This window comes from Phoca vitulina, unplaced genomic scaffold (assembly GCF_004348235.1).
Source record: "Phoca vitulina isolate PV1807 unplaced genomic scaffold, GSC_HSeal_1.0 scaffold44, whole genome shotgun sequence".
In the NCBI taxonomy this organism is placed as follows: Eukaryota; Metazoa; Chordata; class Mammalia; order Carnivora; family Phocidae; genus Phoca; species Phoca vitulina.
In genome coordinates, this window is record NW_022589747.1 from 12,178,079 (window position 1) to 12,196,187 (window position 18,109).

The 18,109-nt window shown below is 40.9% G+C and overlaps 1 protein-coding gene across 1 annotated transcript in view; it reads right to left on the bottom strand.

The window, feature by feature from the left end:
* Positions 1-2,654: 2,654 nt before the first annotated feature.
* Positions 2,655-18,109, bottom strand: part of SUGCT (succinyl-CoA:glutarate-CoA transferase) — a 732,205-nt gene continuing 716,750 nt past the window's right edge. The window contains exon 17 of the mRNA XM_032430614.1: positions 2,655-4,124. Coding sequence (XP_032286505.1) covers positions 3,961-4,124 — 164 coding nt within the window. The 3' untranslated portion in view covers positions 2,655-3,960. The remainder of the gene's footprint in view (positions 4,125-18,109) is intronic.

Genomic DNA, 18,109 nt, shown 5'->3' on the forward strand with positions numbered 1-18,109 from the left:
TTTTTTTTAAGATTTTATTTATTTATTTGAGAGAGAGAGAGACAGCGAGAGAAGGAACACAAGCAGGGGAAGTGGGAGAGGGAGAAGCAGGCTTCCCGCTGAGCAGGGAGCCCGATGCAGGGCTCGATCCCGGGACCCTGGGATCATGACCTGAGCTGAAGGCAGACGCTTAATGACTGAGCCACCCAGGCGCCACCTGGGCATGCTTTCTCTTTTCCTTTTCTGATAATCAAATTGACATATTCCAACTCTCATTTTTTTTTTTCCAAACTCTCCTTCTTCTGCACTTCCCACCCCCCCAAGTGTGTGGAATAAATATATGAGTTCAAAGTATTTACATTCATTTGTCTATAGTACTTCTAGGGTGATGCTGGAAGACTGTTTTTGGGTGTTGGGAGAAACGTGTCTGTTGGAGTTGCTTATAGCCCACTAATCCCGCCACATAAACGTGTCCTGCATATAGCCAGCCTGGTTTAAAAGTTCAGGGCCATTTGTGCTCAGAAGATAGCTTGGTATGTCTATATAGAGAAACTATTTAAGTATCTTATGAAAGTAGCAATTTTTAAAACATTCAACCCTGGTATTGCTATACTAGAATTGTAAGAAATACAATTTTGTCCTGATATCTGAGAAAACCTCTACACACCAATATGATAGCCTCTGAGATGTGTTTTTTGTTTGTTTGTTTGTTTTTCTTAACTGCTGTTTGGAATGGAAGTATGTATCTTTTTTTTTAACTTTTTCATCTTCCTTATCAAATGATGAATATACCAGTCCTAGTACCTCAAAATCAAGAAGGAAAAGAAGTGAGCTAGATATTCTGGCCTCCTAAGGATTGTTGATACTACAGTGTTCAAGGTGAATAACGATTTTTTTTAAGGCACACTGCATCTTAAGAATCTCATCAATTATAAGGGCTCACTATAGCAGATAGTCTCCCATAAATAGAGGCAAATGTAAGAAGAATTTCATAATCTTGGGAACAAGCTTGAATACGAACAGCCCAGGGTCAGGGCATGGAGGCTGAGTCATGTGCCTTTTTTCACACTCATCTCCTTTGCCAGTTGAGAATCCACGGTGAGCAGTCAGAGGAGAGGCAGATCTGGACAGTCTGTTCATCTTGGGATTGGCATTCTTTCTCAGAATCCTATGGATGAAGGCAGCATTGAGCCATGTGGGAGAATGACAAACAAAACTCACATCTACAAAGCTTTTCAAGCAGACAACATGCTAATGTCATGGGATGAAAGAGTCAGTGGTGAAATATCAAATTTAGGTAACATAGGAGTGGGGTGAATTTCCCTGAAAAAGGCTAAAAGCAGGGGTCACAAAGTCTTCATGCAAAAGTCCCCCAGTATGGGGCTATGTGGGTGAGGTAGTCTAATGACTTCATATGAAATGTGGTTTTTAAAATCAAGATTGTACTTCCAACTACTAGTAGATGGACCAAAGACAAAATACTAGTCCAAGTAACTGGACTAGTCACACACACTTGGTCAATGCTCATTTCTCTTCTTCTAGGGAAACATTCGGAATATTAGAGCACATGCTAGAAAATATCGTGCTTGATTAACCAGAAAATCATGACAGCAAAAAGTTTAAGGAAAAAAATCAAGAGAGGGAAGACTAGTTGCTTGTGGACACACCCTCGATTCCATAATGATTAACCCACTAAGTTTCGAAGAATTTATAAGTCAACCTCAGACACAAACCTGCCAGAAGGCGGGCCTTGACACACACTGAACTTGAGCATATGGTCTCTTAGTAGTGTGCTCAGCTTTGGGAATGTGTAAGAAAATAGGCCCTGATAATTAAAACAGCACATTTGTTTATAAGCATAACTTGATCTGGACATATTGCTAGCAATTTTAGCCAGCACAATGTTTCTTTCAGGACTAATTATCGATCTGAACTTGAAACATATTCTAAATGATTTCTCTCACTAAGTCAGGAGAGTAAATGCTTTCTGTCGGGTGATGAACAGTTTCAAAGTTCTCTCGGATCATTCTGAATCGTGTAGGTGGAAATCTGGATACACAATTACACTGGAGACAGTCTCCTGCGGTAACTCTTCTTCACTAATCAAGTAATTTGCGTTTCAAGATATCTACTTGGACCCATAGGAGAAATGATGAATCTGGTTTTCAAGATCATATGCTTTTGCCAATTCTCTGTCATCTCAACTTTTGCCATTTTCATTACCGATTGTATAGACATGGAGGCATTTCATTTAGATATCTGGCCTGAAGCGAATGTCTCCAAATGTATATCTGTGAGCTAGCCATTGGGGGGAGAGCACTGCAGAAGGCATTACCCTTTAGGATGAAAGTCTAACTAACGGAATCACAGCAGGAGTGCCTCAGAATAAAACATCCACAAAGAGCAAAGCAGGGAGGACAATAGCTTTTCCAAGAATTGGTAGGCATTCGGGGCGCCTGGGTGGCTCAGTCGTTAAGCGTCTGCCTTCGGCTCAGGTCATGATCCCAGGGTCCTGGGATCGAGCCCCACATCGGGCTCCCTGCTCAGTGGGAAGCCTGCTTCTCCCTCTCCCTCTCCCCCTGCTTGTGTTCCCTCTCTTGCTGTGTCTCTCTCTGTCAAACAAATAAATAAAATCTTTAAAAAAAAAAAAAGAATTGGTAGGCATTCTTCTAAAAAAGTCCCATGAGGCCTTGTGAGAAGACACATTTCCTATTTATTTGCAATCCTTGATTCTAGAAATATATTGGGGCTTACAGCATGGATAAATAGCTCAAATCATCTCAATCAAAAAGAGCATGAAAGTAAAACCAGCTTTAACTCACAGTTTGAAAGATGAACACCTCTAACTTAACTTTCAATTGCCACGTGGTATGTCATAAAATGATGGCAAAATGTTTGCCTTAAGGTCATGACTTCAGATCATGTCGGGAGACTGATCATGAGGTCATGTGATGCGCAGGTCTGTACCTGGGCTTGGGGGACTGGTAGCCTGAGCGACAGTTTATCCTGGAACATAGAGTCAAATCAGTTGCCATCTTCTGGACAGAAAATGTTTTCTATACTTTAAGTTCTCTGACAAATACTTTAATACTTAAATGCAAATACTTAATATTAAGGCATTATATATTCTTCTACAGTGAGTGCTCAGATTACAAAAGAATGTTCTCCTTTCATTCTCCTATTATTTAAACATTATTCAATACCTAGATGGTCATTTGACACTCATTTAAAAACCTATTGCATTTGTACTTGGCTCAAAATAAGGTGCTGATTAAAAAAGCCACTTTCCACCCCCTAATGCAGATAGATCCATACACCCCAAAATGCAGCAATGGAAATTGATTTTCTGCCACATATCATGAAATAATCAGAGAAATACAACGTAAAGCAAATATTTACCCCCATGGGGAGAATGAAGCTCAGTTTTCCTAACGGACATCAGCAAAGTCCATGGTTTAAATTACAGATTAACAAAGGACTCATGAGCTCAAAATTAAGTTATTCTGTTTAAAATCAATCACTGAAACTGTCATTCTGCTTATTGCTTTGACTTCCTAACAAAGGTTTAAATGAAGACTTTATGTGCAAGTAGAGAATGGCAAGAGATCTGCTCTTTTTCAGACCTGCGTGGGCTGGAGGGGCAAACGTTTAGGCTATTAATGTAATTAGAATGAGGAATGTATTTTTCCAGGAAAAAAAAAAATCTTTACCAAAAAAAAAAAAAAATCCCACCAATCCACAATTAATCTATTATCTGGGGTGGGGGGAGAATGGTAAGGAGTAGAAGGTGGGGCACATTTAGAAAGCACTAGATGCATTGATACCAGAGCCATTCTGGAGGCGCCAGGCAGGAAATCTGGAATTACTCTAACTTTTCTTTGCAGAGGCAGGCACCAGAACTGGGGAAAAGGGTCCAGAAAGAAGATTGCCTTTGCTAACAAAGTACATTCAGGTTGTGGTGTTGAGAAAGAGCATTTTTGATCATTCGGCTTCGTGTTGGGTCACCACTCCAGCGCTGAACAGCTCCCCAATGGCCTTGTCATTGTATCCGAGGACCTCCCTCAGGATGTGCACTGTGTGCTGCCCGAGCAGGGGGGGTGGCCTGGCCTCTGACATCTTGAACTTACTGTATCTCACAGCTGGGCCTGTCAAAAGAGGAGGAAAGCAGGAAGCCTGTTAATGACTAACCCTAGGAAATTCATTACCCAAGCAGCCTGGGGTGTTTTCAATGAATGCCAAGACTATCACTGCCAATTACAAAATGGTGGCGCATTTTGGAAAGAAATGTATTTTTATGTGAGGTTTTCTTGACTCGGTTTCATCCAACTGTGCCGTGGTCATCTGACCTGCCCATGCGGGGGGGAAGGGGGGTTGGGGGCATATGCATGTGTCTGGCGTGTGCCAGCCCATGCGGAAGTGGCCAGTCCTGTCACCAAGACTCTCGGGGCTCAGTCACTCAGCTGGGTCGACTCTCTGGATCCAAAAGAACAAGGACCACATAGTGTCTCTCTGTGCTGGAATCTGACCCAGGTGAAGGTAATCTGGATGTTTTTTATTCAGTGTCTCCTATATAAACTATAAGGTTTAATTCAACAGACCACAGATCAACTAAAGCTCTGCTAGACCCTGCTGAAGACTTTTGGTGGGAAAAGAGGTGATACGTGCGAGTTTCGTCATCAGGGAGATCTGGGTTTGCATGTGCAGTGCAAGGGGGAGGGGATATTCATTCAGCTGTTCGCAGAGCACTGAGCCACTGTGCACAGGGTAACTCAAGCAGGACTTTCAACAACTGTTGGAAATGGATTTTATGATCCTCATTCTTCATGGTAAGGACACGAAAGCCCAAAAAGCTCAAGTTTTGCTCAAGGTCACATGGCTAATAACTAATAGCACCAGGACTCCCATCCACGTCCATTGCAACCGTCTTGCACTCTCTATAACCTTAGCAGCCTGCTCTTCCTTCTCCAGTTTTCCCCAGAGAAGCTGTTTGGGCGCCGCAGAGCATGTTGTTTCAGCAGATTTTTACCTTTGCTGCCTCACTCAATAAATGGTCTTTCTGTTGGCTGTTCTTCACATCTCATTTGATTAGGCTTCGGGAAAACAAATTAGATAGTCACAAGAAGACTACAAAACAGTGCATTTCTATCTCATAAAAATTTTTCCAGCCTGCTCCTGATTTGGAGCGCACGGAGGAAGGACACGCAAAACCAAAGCGCGTGTGGGTAACACAACGTCAGTGAGTAGAGCAGCAAATGTGCTTCAAGCTCTTCGGAGAATTCCATTAATAAAAAGTAAGCCACTGTTGATGATAGAGAGGACACAGACCTCCCCAGACCATCAAGCCACACTTTTGTGTGACACACACCATCCACCATGGACAAATGGAAACTTTCAACTGATGGTCAAAGTTTTGCTTTCTTCTCACCCTTCTTTTTATTGTTTTAAATTGTATTTTTTACTGAAGTAGAGTTGACACATAATGTTACATCAGTTTCAGGTGTACAACACAGTCTACCCATTATGCTGTGCTTCCCATAAGTGCTAGCCGCCATCTGCCGCCACACACACCGGTGTGGTACCACGGACTGTGTTCCCTGTGTTGTGCCTTTCATCCCCCTGACTTGTTCATTCCATAACCGGAAGCCCATACCACCCACTCCCCTTCACCCGTTTTGCCCATTCTCCCCCTTCCCTCTGGCGACCACCAGTTTGTTCTCTGTATTTATGGGGCTATCTCTGCTTTTTGTTTGTTTATTCATTTGTTCCATTCTTAGAAGCCACGTAGAAGCTCACACTTCCTTCTAAATGCCCTAGCACAGACTGCTTTCTCACTGGTCCATCTCTTTTCAGTCAAGGAGCACGCATTGGGAGGCAGGGTCCACTACTCTCATGAAAAGGTTGATAATTTGATGTTTTAGGCATGTGATCCTTATTCACTGCTCTCAGAGTGGGTTCCAATTTTGACATTAATGAACAAGTTTTAATCTAACACGTGTCTTTCAAAAGAAGGATGTCACTGAGAGAATCAATGTTATGTGACTTCTTCCTAACTGAATGATCTGGAGTGAGACTCCCAGCTGGGAAAGAGTCACTTGACTACACAGAGAATCTGGGCTGGCCAATGCTGCTGGGAATATACTGCCGGTGGTCCCAGCACGGCAGCTGCCATTTTGTCAGAACTTAAAGTGCATTAGCTACTGAGCCATCATGTCCGAGAACCCTCACAACAATCCCAGATGGACACTGAAGGTCAAGGAGGCTTAGGGTACAAGGGTCAGAGTGAAGGTTCAGGTTAGGGAATGAGAATAACCTGCCCAACATCACCCAGGTGGGAAGTGAGAGTCAGTTCCCAAGTTTGTTGGGTGCAAGAACTTGGGTTTTTAAACAAAATAATAATTTGTTAAGGTGAAGTTCACATAACAGAAAATGAACCATTTAAAGGTGAACAATTCAGTGGCATTTCATATAGTCTCAGTGCCATGCAATGACCACCTCTATTTAAGAGTTGCAAGACATTTCCATTACTTCAAAGTCAGACTCTATCCCTGAAGCAGTTTCCCTCAACTCAGCCCTCCCCTGGAACTCCTGGCAACAACCACGAACCTACTTTCTGTCTCTGGAGTGATCTATTCTGGATATTGCCTATAAAAGGAATCATAAAATATGTGACCTTTTGTGTCTAGCTTCTTTCACATAGCATAATGTCTAAGATCCATCCACCTAGCAGCATGGATCAGTACTAAGAACCTGGACTTTGAGCCTCGATGCAGTGATGATAGGAAGGAATCTTCAGGTCCAGCCATACTAAAGGGCAGTTCAACTTGTGTTACTCCCACTATACACTATGCTTTCACAGTAGCTTCCAGATCTACCCCAAAGACTCTGCTACCACCTCCGGATGAGAGGTATTTAACATTTTATGCAAAAAAAGTCTTATTTTTTTATAAAGATTTTATTTATCCATTTGTCAGAGAGAGAGAAAGAGCACAAGCAGGGGGTAGTGGCAGGCAGTGGGAGAAGCAGGATTCCAGCTGAGCAGGGAGCCCGATGTGAGATCTGGATCCCAGGGCCCCGGGATCATGACCTGAGCTGAAGGTAGACCCTTAACCGACAGAGTCACCCAGGTGTCTCCACAAAAAAGTCTTAAAGAATTTAGAATGGTATTACTAACTACCATTTACTGGAGTGGTATTATTAAAGAACTAGAATGGTATTCCTTGGTTTTTAGACTTGTTAGCATAAAGGCACTTAGAAAATACTGTATGTTTGGAAAGCCTATGCTTCTTTAAATAATTGTATGTTATTAAAGAAGCCATATCACAGTTTAATAAATTGTATATGCTTTTCCCTAAGCCCCTTCAGAAACCAGGTATTTTGCATATGGTTGAGTTCAGAAAGATTCTGAAGCTGGGGTTCGTTCGTGTAATTTAAGATCAAAGTATAGTGTATATATGCCTGTACTGTACTGGGAATTTTCAAATTGTAATTTTTATACATTTTTAAAATAAAGTATTGTTTTGTCATGTGGTTTATTAAGAAACAAAAATTTATAGTCTCTGTAATATATATATATATGCAATGGGACAAATAAAGGTGATATCCAGATCCCAGAGAAAGCTAAGTTCCAGGGACATCCCTCCCAATCTAGGTTTTGCACAAAGGGAATAAAGTCCTTTTAAAATACATTTGTCTCAAGAAGTACAAAATGTTTGACATAATTATTTACATCTAAGGTCCAGAAAGAATGAATAATTTGATCTTCCATTAAAAAAAGATGAGCAGATAAGTCACATGTTCTTAAATTACTTTTTGGCAAAGTCACATCTGTGTTCACATATGCTTTCAAACACTTGCAAGCTGTGTGATCTTGAGAATTCTTAAAGTCCCTGAGCCTCAGTCTACACATTTCTAAGATGAGGTTGACAATACCTACCGAGGGTTGGTTTGAGCATCTGAGTAATATAATATGGGTGATATTCAATATCAGTAATAATCAAAGAAATACATATGAAGATAATAATAAGGTACAATTTTGTTTATAGAATTAGCAAATCTTGTGGCTATTTTGGTTTGTTTTTAAGAGGTCAGTGACTGGTAGGAGTATAAATCAGTACAGTCCTCCTGGCAGGAATTTTGTAACTAAATATGAAGAGTTTTAAAAGTGTTCCCACACTTGAATGGAGAAATTCTACTTTAAAAATGTTCTTCTATGGGTTTAATCAGGATGTTGACAAATTCCATAGGCAAGGATCCACATAAATTTCAAAATATACTCAATACTCTTTTAATACCTATCTCCTTCCCACACAGCTTTCTAACTTATAGGCTGTAAGGGTTCTTTGTGTGTTATTCTGTACATTTTTTTAAAACACTTTTAGCTTCCAAAAGTTACTTTGTTAGGACTAGGTGTTTACCAACACATTCCTTCATATACTGTGCCCATAGGTCTATCTCCTACCCCTTCCTTCCAGATGAAGAGGTCACGTAGCTACCATATTGAAAAATATCTGGAAAATATGTCCAAAACTTAAGCACTGGTTAAATAAATTACAGTGCATTTAAATGATGGCAACCTGTCTGTACAGTAATTTCAAGTTGTATTTTGGGGGGTTTTGAACACAAACCACTCTCTCCTGAAATACCACTGACATAAAAGTTTAGAAGTTAAATAAATCAATATAAAAATTCAGAAGTGAAGAGAATGGGTGGTAGCATCACTAATGAATGAGATATTTCAACAAATTTAAGAATGACATGGACAGGATAATGTTGATGTGTTAAAAGAGGTAGAGGAAACGGGTATTAATGGTCCATTTCACCCCCCAAGAGGTTCTGATCTTAAAATCAGTGGTTATGAGAGAGACAGGTCTTAGAAGAGAAGTAGGACAGAAAGCAGAGGATTGGTTGTGTCAATTTTGACTAACTTATTAGTTTGTACTAGCAACTAGAAGAAAAATGAAGCTTGCTTTCAAGTTTCTACATGAAAATATTAAACCTACAACTGCCTACCCAAACAAATGATTAATCAAATATGAAGACATGTTCAAACTTTCAAAGATTAAGTAAGTTTATGAAGTAAGTTTCTTGATGTTGAATCCAGTAGAACATGGGAGTAAATGATAGAAGGATAAAATTCTGGTACACGGTGAGAACCAACTAGGGAGTGCAGGGAAGGAAGACCTCAGGATGCTAACTCAGACCTGGACAGTCAATAAGGTAGAAACAGAAGAGGGCAGAGGCCTTCAAAAGGGGAGTCTGAGAGAGCAAAAGAGCCTGAATTGTATAAGAACAACTTAAAAATTGGAAAAATATAATAATAAGATAAAATTACATCACTCAAGAAAAAAATAATTAGAAACTCTAGAAAAAACAAAATTTGCATAAGAAAATAAAGATCCAAATATGAAGCAAATTATAACGTGGCAAGATTTTAAGTAACTGATGGGATACAAACAAAGGAAATCCACTTGACCTTGATGCCAAGAACATTTGAGTAGTGCATATTACCTGTGTGTCCTCTATAACAGCACTAAGCATGGTGTATTACATTGTCTGTTTAGTTGTCGGTATTTCCTATGAGGGCAGGAGAATGCAGTTGTATTTGCTAATGGGCCCTCAATGCTTTTCATTTTGCTATAGAAGGAAGAGAAAGGTAAGCATCTTTTCTTAAACACCTGTAATGAGTGTAGATTGTGTTTTTATCTGCATTATTTCATTGGACTTTTCAATTTATAAAATAGAGACCATTGTAATTCTCTCTCTCTCTTTCTTTTTTTTCTTTTTAGAGAGAGAGAGCACGCACATGGGTGAGGTGGGTGGGGGGAGGAGAGGGAGGAGGAGAGGGAGAGAAAATCTTAATCAGGCTCCATGCCCAGCACAGAGCCCGATGTGGGGCTTGATCTACAACCCTGAGATCATGACCTGAGCCAAAATCAAGAGTGGGACGTTTAACTGACTGAGCCACCCCGCCTCCCCATAGACTATAATAACTCTCATTTTATGGATCACAAAACTGAGGTCCTCTATTTTTTTTTTAATTTTTCCCCCCAGGATTACTTTTTTATTCAAAGGTAAAAACAAAGAATAAAATAAGATTTAAGTTTTAAACAAACTCTGTAGGTCACAGGTGAAATCTTTACTTGCAAGGGATAATTCATTAAGGTGTTTAGGAGATTCCAAATACTTGTTTTTTAGGTATCATAGCAGGTTCTGAAGGGGAGGCCTCCATGGTTATCTAGTTTGCTGAAATCCCCTAAGGCAAGAAAGGGCAGGAGAACAGGAGGTACTAGAATGTGTCCCCAGCTGACTTCCCCCTCAAAGTGGGGGCACATTCCACAAATGAGCCAGGTATTGACAAGAGCATATTATCCTTAAAGTATGTTAAAAACAAGTCTGACTAGTGATTATGAGAATAGAGCTGTTTGATAAACATTTGATATATTTTAAAGATAATAGACTTTACTGCCCAGCAATTACAAGTATTCAGACATGTATTTTTCTATATAACTTACTGTGAGGTGATCAATGTTAAATATTAATTTTCATCATGTTTCAATTCATGTCTTCTTGACCTTCTTCATTTTTCCTTCCAATTGCATGCCTTTGAGGCAATGAAGAATTTTAACCATGATAGTTATGGACTTGAATATTCATCTGCAGCTACCTATATGCTCATTATGTGCAGTTGTGCTCCTAGTGGTTTTATCAGAGCCATCCTCTGAGTGGTTTCTGGAAAACATCAGAACGACCTTCATTCATTTTCACTTCATAGGCTCTGTTGCACCTCGAAGAGCCCAGCGACTGGCCCACAGATGCTGCCGACCAGTGGGCTTGGCCGATGGTGCCTCATGCACCTTCCTCCTTTGGTGGCCATGCAGGAAAGAAAGCACAGCTTCTTCTGCTAGGCGTTTTAACCGAGGTCCTTTAAAGGGTTGGTTAATTTGTCTAAGGTTACCCAGCTAAATAAATAATAGAACCAGGACAAGATCCCCTGTCCATCAGATTTCATGATCCATGCTCTGTCATTTGACACAAATTTGTTGAACGAAAGATTGCTAACAATTAAACATATTTGAATAAATACCATTTCTGTCATTTTAATTAATTAATTTAGCCACTAATTAATTCGACATATAATTTTTTAGAATCTATCCCTGCGTCAGGATCTTGGCTGTATGACCTAGATATGTTTTAGCAAATATACCTGGACCCTACTCTCGTGGAATTTATATTCTGATTTGGGAGAGAGACAATAAACAAGTCAACAAATAAAGTTAAAATTTTATAGAAATTATAAAATTATTTAAAATCTAGCTGGGAAGATGAGAACATTATAGGCAGAGTGGGGAGAAGACAGGTTGCCCCGAAAGTTTGCTGAAATCCCCTAAGGCAAGAAAGGGCAGGAGAACAGGAGGTACTAGAATGTGTCCCCAGCTGACTGTTCTAGATGGCATGGGTGATAAGGCCAAACTGATTAGATGATCCTTAGACTGAGCCCTAAACTGAGCTATTAGTACAATTAGTGGAAGAAAGAAGATTCCAGGCAGCATGAACAGGTTTGATGTTCAAAAAACTCAAAAAAGATCCAATGTGGTTAGAACAAGAATTTGGTAGAAGGGAGGTTCTAAATGAAGTTGGAGGGAGAGGCAGAGCAGAGAATGCACAGGGACTTAGAAGGTATGGTAGTGATGGGGCACCTGGGTGGTTCAGTCGGTTGAGCGTCTGATTCTTGGTTTCAGCTCAGGTCATGATCTCAGGGTGGTAAGATCAGTTCTGCGTCAGGCTCTGCACTCAGCATGAGGTCTGCTTGAGATTCTCTCTCTCTCTCTTGCTCTCCCTCTGCCACTACTCCCCCACTGCTTGCACTCTCTCTCTCAAATAAATAAATAAAATCTTAAAAAATAAAGAAGTTACAGTAGGGAAGTTGGATCTTATTCTGAGTTCCATGGAGCTTTGAGAGCAGTGATGGAACACTCATGTTGCTAAGCAGAGCATGAGGCTGTTGGAGGCTGCTGTGGGTAGATTATAAAAGATGGTGGTGGCCGGACTAGGACAGTGCCTGTAGGGTTTGAGAAAAGTGGATGTGTTTGAGAGCTATGCTGGTGATAGAATGACAGGGTTTACTGATGGATTACATGGGCTAGGGTAGCTGTGAAGGGAAAGAAAGGATCAAAGGAGAATCCTGTGTTTTGGGGTTGAAAACTGGTGGGGCCATTTGCCAGATGGCGAAGACTGAGTGAATTGCATATGGACAGGTTTTGGTGGAAGCAGAAGTCAAATTCTCTTTTGGACATGCTGTCTGCGGTGCCTATGAGATATCCAAGGACAGAGGTCAGTGGGCCTTTAGCTATGCAAGTCTGGAATTCAGGGAAGATTTGGGGCCAGGACATATAAATTTAGAAGTCACTTACCATCTAAATGTCCACATTCCAAAACACTATATTTTCATGGCAACTGTATTTATTCCAACATCCTTGATGCTGAAGATTTTAAAGATTTTATTCATTTACTTAAGAGTGAGCAAGAACAAAAGAGAGCATGAGCTGAGGTGGGGGGCAGAGGGAGAGGGAGAAGCAGACTCCCCGCTAAGCAGTGAGCCCCATGTGGGGCTCGATCCCAGGACCCTGAGATCGTGACCTGAGCCGAAGGCAGTTGCTTAACTGACTGAGCCACCCAGGTGCCCTGATACTGAGGATTTAAGTAAGTTGTTTATTTATTTAACTGATTTAAATAAGTTCTTTATTTAAATAAATAAGAGCTTTTTCTCTACTATCTAAGCTCTATATCAATATCTATTGCATCAAAATGTTTTGTGCCCAAAGGAAGCAAAATAAATGAATAAGAAGTTAATATCTAGAGCTGGTAAGTTTGGAGGTAAATGCATTTCTTGACCTTAAACAGACAAATTCCCATTGACTTGACAGCCAAAAATAGGACATTTTTATTTTTGAAAGAACTGTAAACATTGTGCCCCACAGAAAGAGGCAGGGAGGGAAACTGAGTCATAGCCACTTAGGGATAAACTAAGGTGGGAAAGTCTTTCCTCTGCCTTAATAAAGTCAATCAAATAGAAAACACTGAAACACATGCCCACCACAGCAATCCCGAGCACATAACTTGGTACTAAATCCTGAACCGCAGGTGCCGTCCTTTTGAGGAGACCACCTAGTCTAACAACTAATGGTCAAGGCCCTGGGTCTCCTTATGCCCCTCCCCAGGAAGGGGGCTGGGTGGCATTGCTTGTAGGTTGTACCACCTCTAAGTGAGGACTGTGTGTGAAATGCCCTCTGGGGTCCCCTCAGGGGTAGTCTATAGGATTCTAGGAAAATGGCAACACCTTGTACTTCAACTTCTGTGTGTGCCCATTCCTGAGAGGCTGAACTGATAAACTTCATGGAATCCAGAGTTCAAGAGCTGGCGGCCAACACAATGCAAAGGCAGGTGAGGAAGAGTCCCGTCACAGCCTGTAAGTCATACACCGGAACATCTGAGAGTATGACTTAGTGAGTCCTTGCTGGAAACCAGGCCTGGGGCGGAGTGCTTTCTGGTTGTTATCTAAATCAATCCTCACAACGACCTTAGGCACTTTTAAAATATTCATTAATTCATTTTATTCCATTATCGCAGAAGAGCAGCATGGAGCTTAGAGAGGTTATGAAATGTGTATAAAGAACATATAGCAGATGCACATACAGATCTGCTGACTTTGTAGCCGCTGGGTTTGAGAAGTGATATAGCCAGGTGATTAAGAGTGTGGGTTCTGGAACCAGACTGTCTAGCTTCACATCCCGGCTGTATCTCCTTTAGTATTTACTAAACCAACCAGTGCCTCAGTCTCTTTCTCTGTAAAATAAGGATGATAATGGCACCTACCCTATCAAGTTGTGAGGACTTAGGAAAAAATTCTTAGAAAAGTACCAAGCACACAGTAAGCGCTTAATACATGCTGGCTGCTACCATTTTTTTTTCATTCTGCTGCAGTGCTTGCCTTTGCAACCTAGATTCCTAAGCAGAGCCCAGGTTACCTGCCAATTTCAGACATAGGCCTCCCAGAACACTGACAGCTTAGCTGCATTTCAGATTCATGACAGCAAGTTGGGGCTAAAAGTTTTTAATGTTTAAAAATCCCTCACAGTTAAAAATAGAGCTACCCTATAACCCAGCAATTGCACTACTGAGTATTTACCCCAAAGACACAGATGTAGTGAAAAGAAGGGACAGCTGCACCCCAATGTTCATAGCAGCAATGTCCACAATAGCCAAACTGTGGAAGGAGCCAAGATGTCCTTCAGCAGACAAATGGATAAAGAAGATGTGGTCCATATATACAATGGAATATTACTCAGCCGTCAGAAAGGGTGAATATCCACCATTTGCATCGACAGGGATGGAACTGGAGGGGATTATGTTAAGTAAAATAAGTCAAGCAGAGAAAGACAATTATCATATGGTTTCACTTATATGTGGAAAATAAGGAATACATGGAGGATATTAGGAGTGAGAAGGGAAAATGAAAGGAGGAAATCAGAGGGAAAGACGAACCATGAGAGACTATGGACTCTGGGAAACAAACTCAGGGTTCTAGAGGGGAGGGGGGTGGGGGGATGGGTTAGCCCGGTGATGGGTATTGAGGAGGGCACGTACTGCATGGAGCACTGGGTGTTATACGCAAACAATGAATCATGGAACACTACATCAGAACTAATGATGTACTGTATGGTGACTAACATAACATAAAAAAAAAAAAATCCCTCACAGTCAAGGATACAAGTATTTAAAAGGAAAAAGAAAAGGGAGAAAGGAATCCACCATTCCTTAAGCACATATTACATGATGGGCACTTTTCGAATGTTTATTTTGTTCATTATCCATTACACACCCTTGGAAATAGGTATTTTTCTCCTCTTCCTGCAGATAGCAAAGGCAGGCTAAGGGAGGTTAGGTTACCCACGTCACACATCTGCTAAGTATACACTTACTGTTTTCAACAGCATCGGAACCTACACCAGAAATCAATTCTATACTCCCTTGGATTTTAACGAGTTATATTAGAAGGAACTTTGAAAACATGGAGCTTATTTTGCTTATTTAACAAACACCATGTGCCAGGCACTATTTTATGGGATTTATACATCTGATTCTTTCAGCCCTTCAGAAAATGCCAGAACCTCCAATTATCACCGTTTTACAAATGGGGAAACTGAGAGGCATAGACAGGAAGTCACGTGCTCAGGGTCACAGAGTTAGCAAGAAGAGCCAGGATTCATACCCGATCTCACTCCAAATCCCGTCTTTGCCAATGGGCTACACTGCTTCCTGGGGAAAGGGGAAGAGTAAAAGAAGAGGGGATTTCTTTTTTTAAGATTTTATTTATTTATTTGAGAGAGAGAGAGCGTGCATGCACGCACGAGCAAGGGGGAGGGGCAGAGGCAGAGGAAGAAGCAGATTCCCCGCTGAGCAGGGAGCCCCATGTGGGGCTCGATCCCAGGACCCTGAGATCATGACCTGAGCCGAAGGCAGCCGCTGAACCAACTTAGCCATCCAGACGCCCAAAAAGAGGGGATTGTCTAAGTTTGAAACCAAATTCAGGCGGTCTTGGAGTAGAACATGCCAAGAACAACTTTGCATTTCATCTTCTGACCAGTCTGTTGTCTCTGTCCTTCTAGATTACAGTTCTACCAGATAACTTATGCAATATGTATTCATTATTACCTCATCTTTTCAAATTCGTTTGTCAGATGCCACTTATTTCCTTGTAGGAATCCCTAGAATCACAGCCCCATCAATTCATTCCCAATGTCCCATGTTCCTGAGTCAGGCAATGTACTCCAAACCTTTCCCTTCTACCCGCCCCAAAAGGAATGAAGCCTTCCCTTTGCTCCCTGTGGAAAGTTATCTGGTTCAAGGCACAGGGAGGGCCAGTTCCTGGCGTGCCAGAGAATTCCTCAGACAAGCCCTGTAGTGTTTTCCATCTGTGGTTTGAGGCCCTTCAGTAACAAGACCCTGACTATTTTGTCTCATCTCTTTTTAGAAAACTTCCATGATTCTCTTAGGCTAAAAAGGGAATCTACCCAATCTATGCAAACATCCCAAGTTCCTCTAACTATATACAGAATTCAAACTACATTTCTATAATCCAGACCAACTTAATAATGTAAACAGTTGCAGGAAACAGAGGTAGCCAAAAACATGTGGGAAACCATAATGAATATTCAAGTAATGGGAACATAATATCACATCATCATGAGGGAAGGGACCTAAACAGTCCTTTTTTCCAGAACTCCATGCACCTCCTGTCTTGATGATGCATTTCTAAAGCAATGAAACAATCCGTTGCTCAACCTCAGAGCAAACTGGCAAACGATCAACACGAAGGGTTAAATTAATTAACATAGCTGGCTTGTCTGATCATAATGGAAGCAAGAATAAAGAAAATTAAAAGTTAAGTGTGTGCACCTTTTCTTTTCTTTTTTAATGTCTGATACGGGTGTCAACTTTTTAAAAATATCAAGAATACTTAAAAGCAAACATCTGTTTTATAATATATGAAATGCTATATCAAACATTTTTATTTTGACTTCTTTGGCCCATCACTAAGATACATGCTGTAGATACCATTTAATCTTCAAGGCTTACTAGTATAATAAGAAGCCAAACTTCATTTTGCTGAAAATGATGATAGCTCCAGTACCAAGTTATTTCACAATTTCCCCTCCAGTGCTTGAACTCATCATCATAACAATAACAATATTTTTTATATGGCGCCTCTCAGCCATAGCATCCAAGGCGCCAAATGGAGCCACACAGTTAGAACACATTAAGCCCATTAGATGTGAGATAAAAACAGATAAAGCCATTTAAACTCGCATGGGCGGTGGGAAAAAGCCACAGAGAATCAAAATGGCTTTGGACCTCTTTAACAGAAGAACTCAATCTGTGGCACTACTTTTGTGGTCAGGCATCCCAGAAACTCAAGGCAAACGTGGTATGTACCACCAGCTTGGATGGATCACCCTAGTCTCATCCAGAGTTCACAGGCACCATTTGTCATTACAGCTGTAGCAAATTTTAATTCCTTATTTTGTAACTCAATAAAGAAGTCCTCCAGAACCACCACCTGTAAGGTAAGAGTATATTTTCAATGATGTCTATGGCCCTGTGGTAGTCATCAGTGAGGTCCATTAAATCTCCAGTTCTCACCTTCCGGGAGCACGCTGGTATTGCCTGTCCTGACCCCTTTGATGGTGGATGAGGTCACGTTACTGGCCAACACACTGTGAACAGAGGGGCTGTGTATGCCACCTCCAGGCCAGAACACTCAATTGCTGATTTAAGACCCTCTAGGCCTCTCTGAGGTAGTGACTTGGCCATGTGTGAGATGGTGACTGCTCCATCAGTCTGGGGCCCTTTCAATCCAGATTGCACATTTCTGTGAGCAAGAGATACGTTTGTGTTGTCCTAAGCCAATGTTATTTGGGGACTGTTTGTTACTACAGCATAACCCTAGCTGACAAAGACTGATTACATGCCTCAACTTTAATACAGAGATCTATTTGCTGAAACCAAAGGAGGGACTCCTTCACCCAGCCCCTCAGCACTCCTCTAGAAAGCATTCAGTTCAGATGGTCCAAATACTTTGAAACTCTCATCTTGTGCAGAGCCAATTTTGACCACTGGAATGATGATAACAGCTATTATATATTGAGTACTTACATGTGTTGGACATTTGGTGGAATGCTTTCCATATATTACCTTGTTTGATAGACTAAAAGACTTTTAAAAGCAGGATTATTATTACACCATTTTATCAACAAGGGAAGTGGGGTTAAGTAACATTATCAAAATTACACAGCCAGTCAACTAAAGAATTTCGTTACTACTTAGGCTGGCTAAATACTAAGTGCATGCTCGTTAACACTACGATGTATTTCCTCCCTGCATAATGTGGAAGAAAATCTGTTCTCATATCAGTGGCTGAATAAATACCATTCTTTGGCAGATGGTGTTATAAAGCAGTACTGTATTATAAATACTTATATATTTCATGATTGCTAATCCATTAAGGCATTTATCTTTCATTTGAAAAAGAAACAGGGCAACTTGCATTTGATTTATCTATCTTGTTCCAACC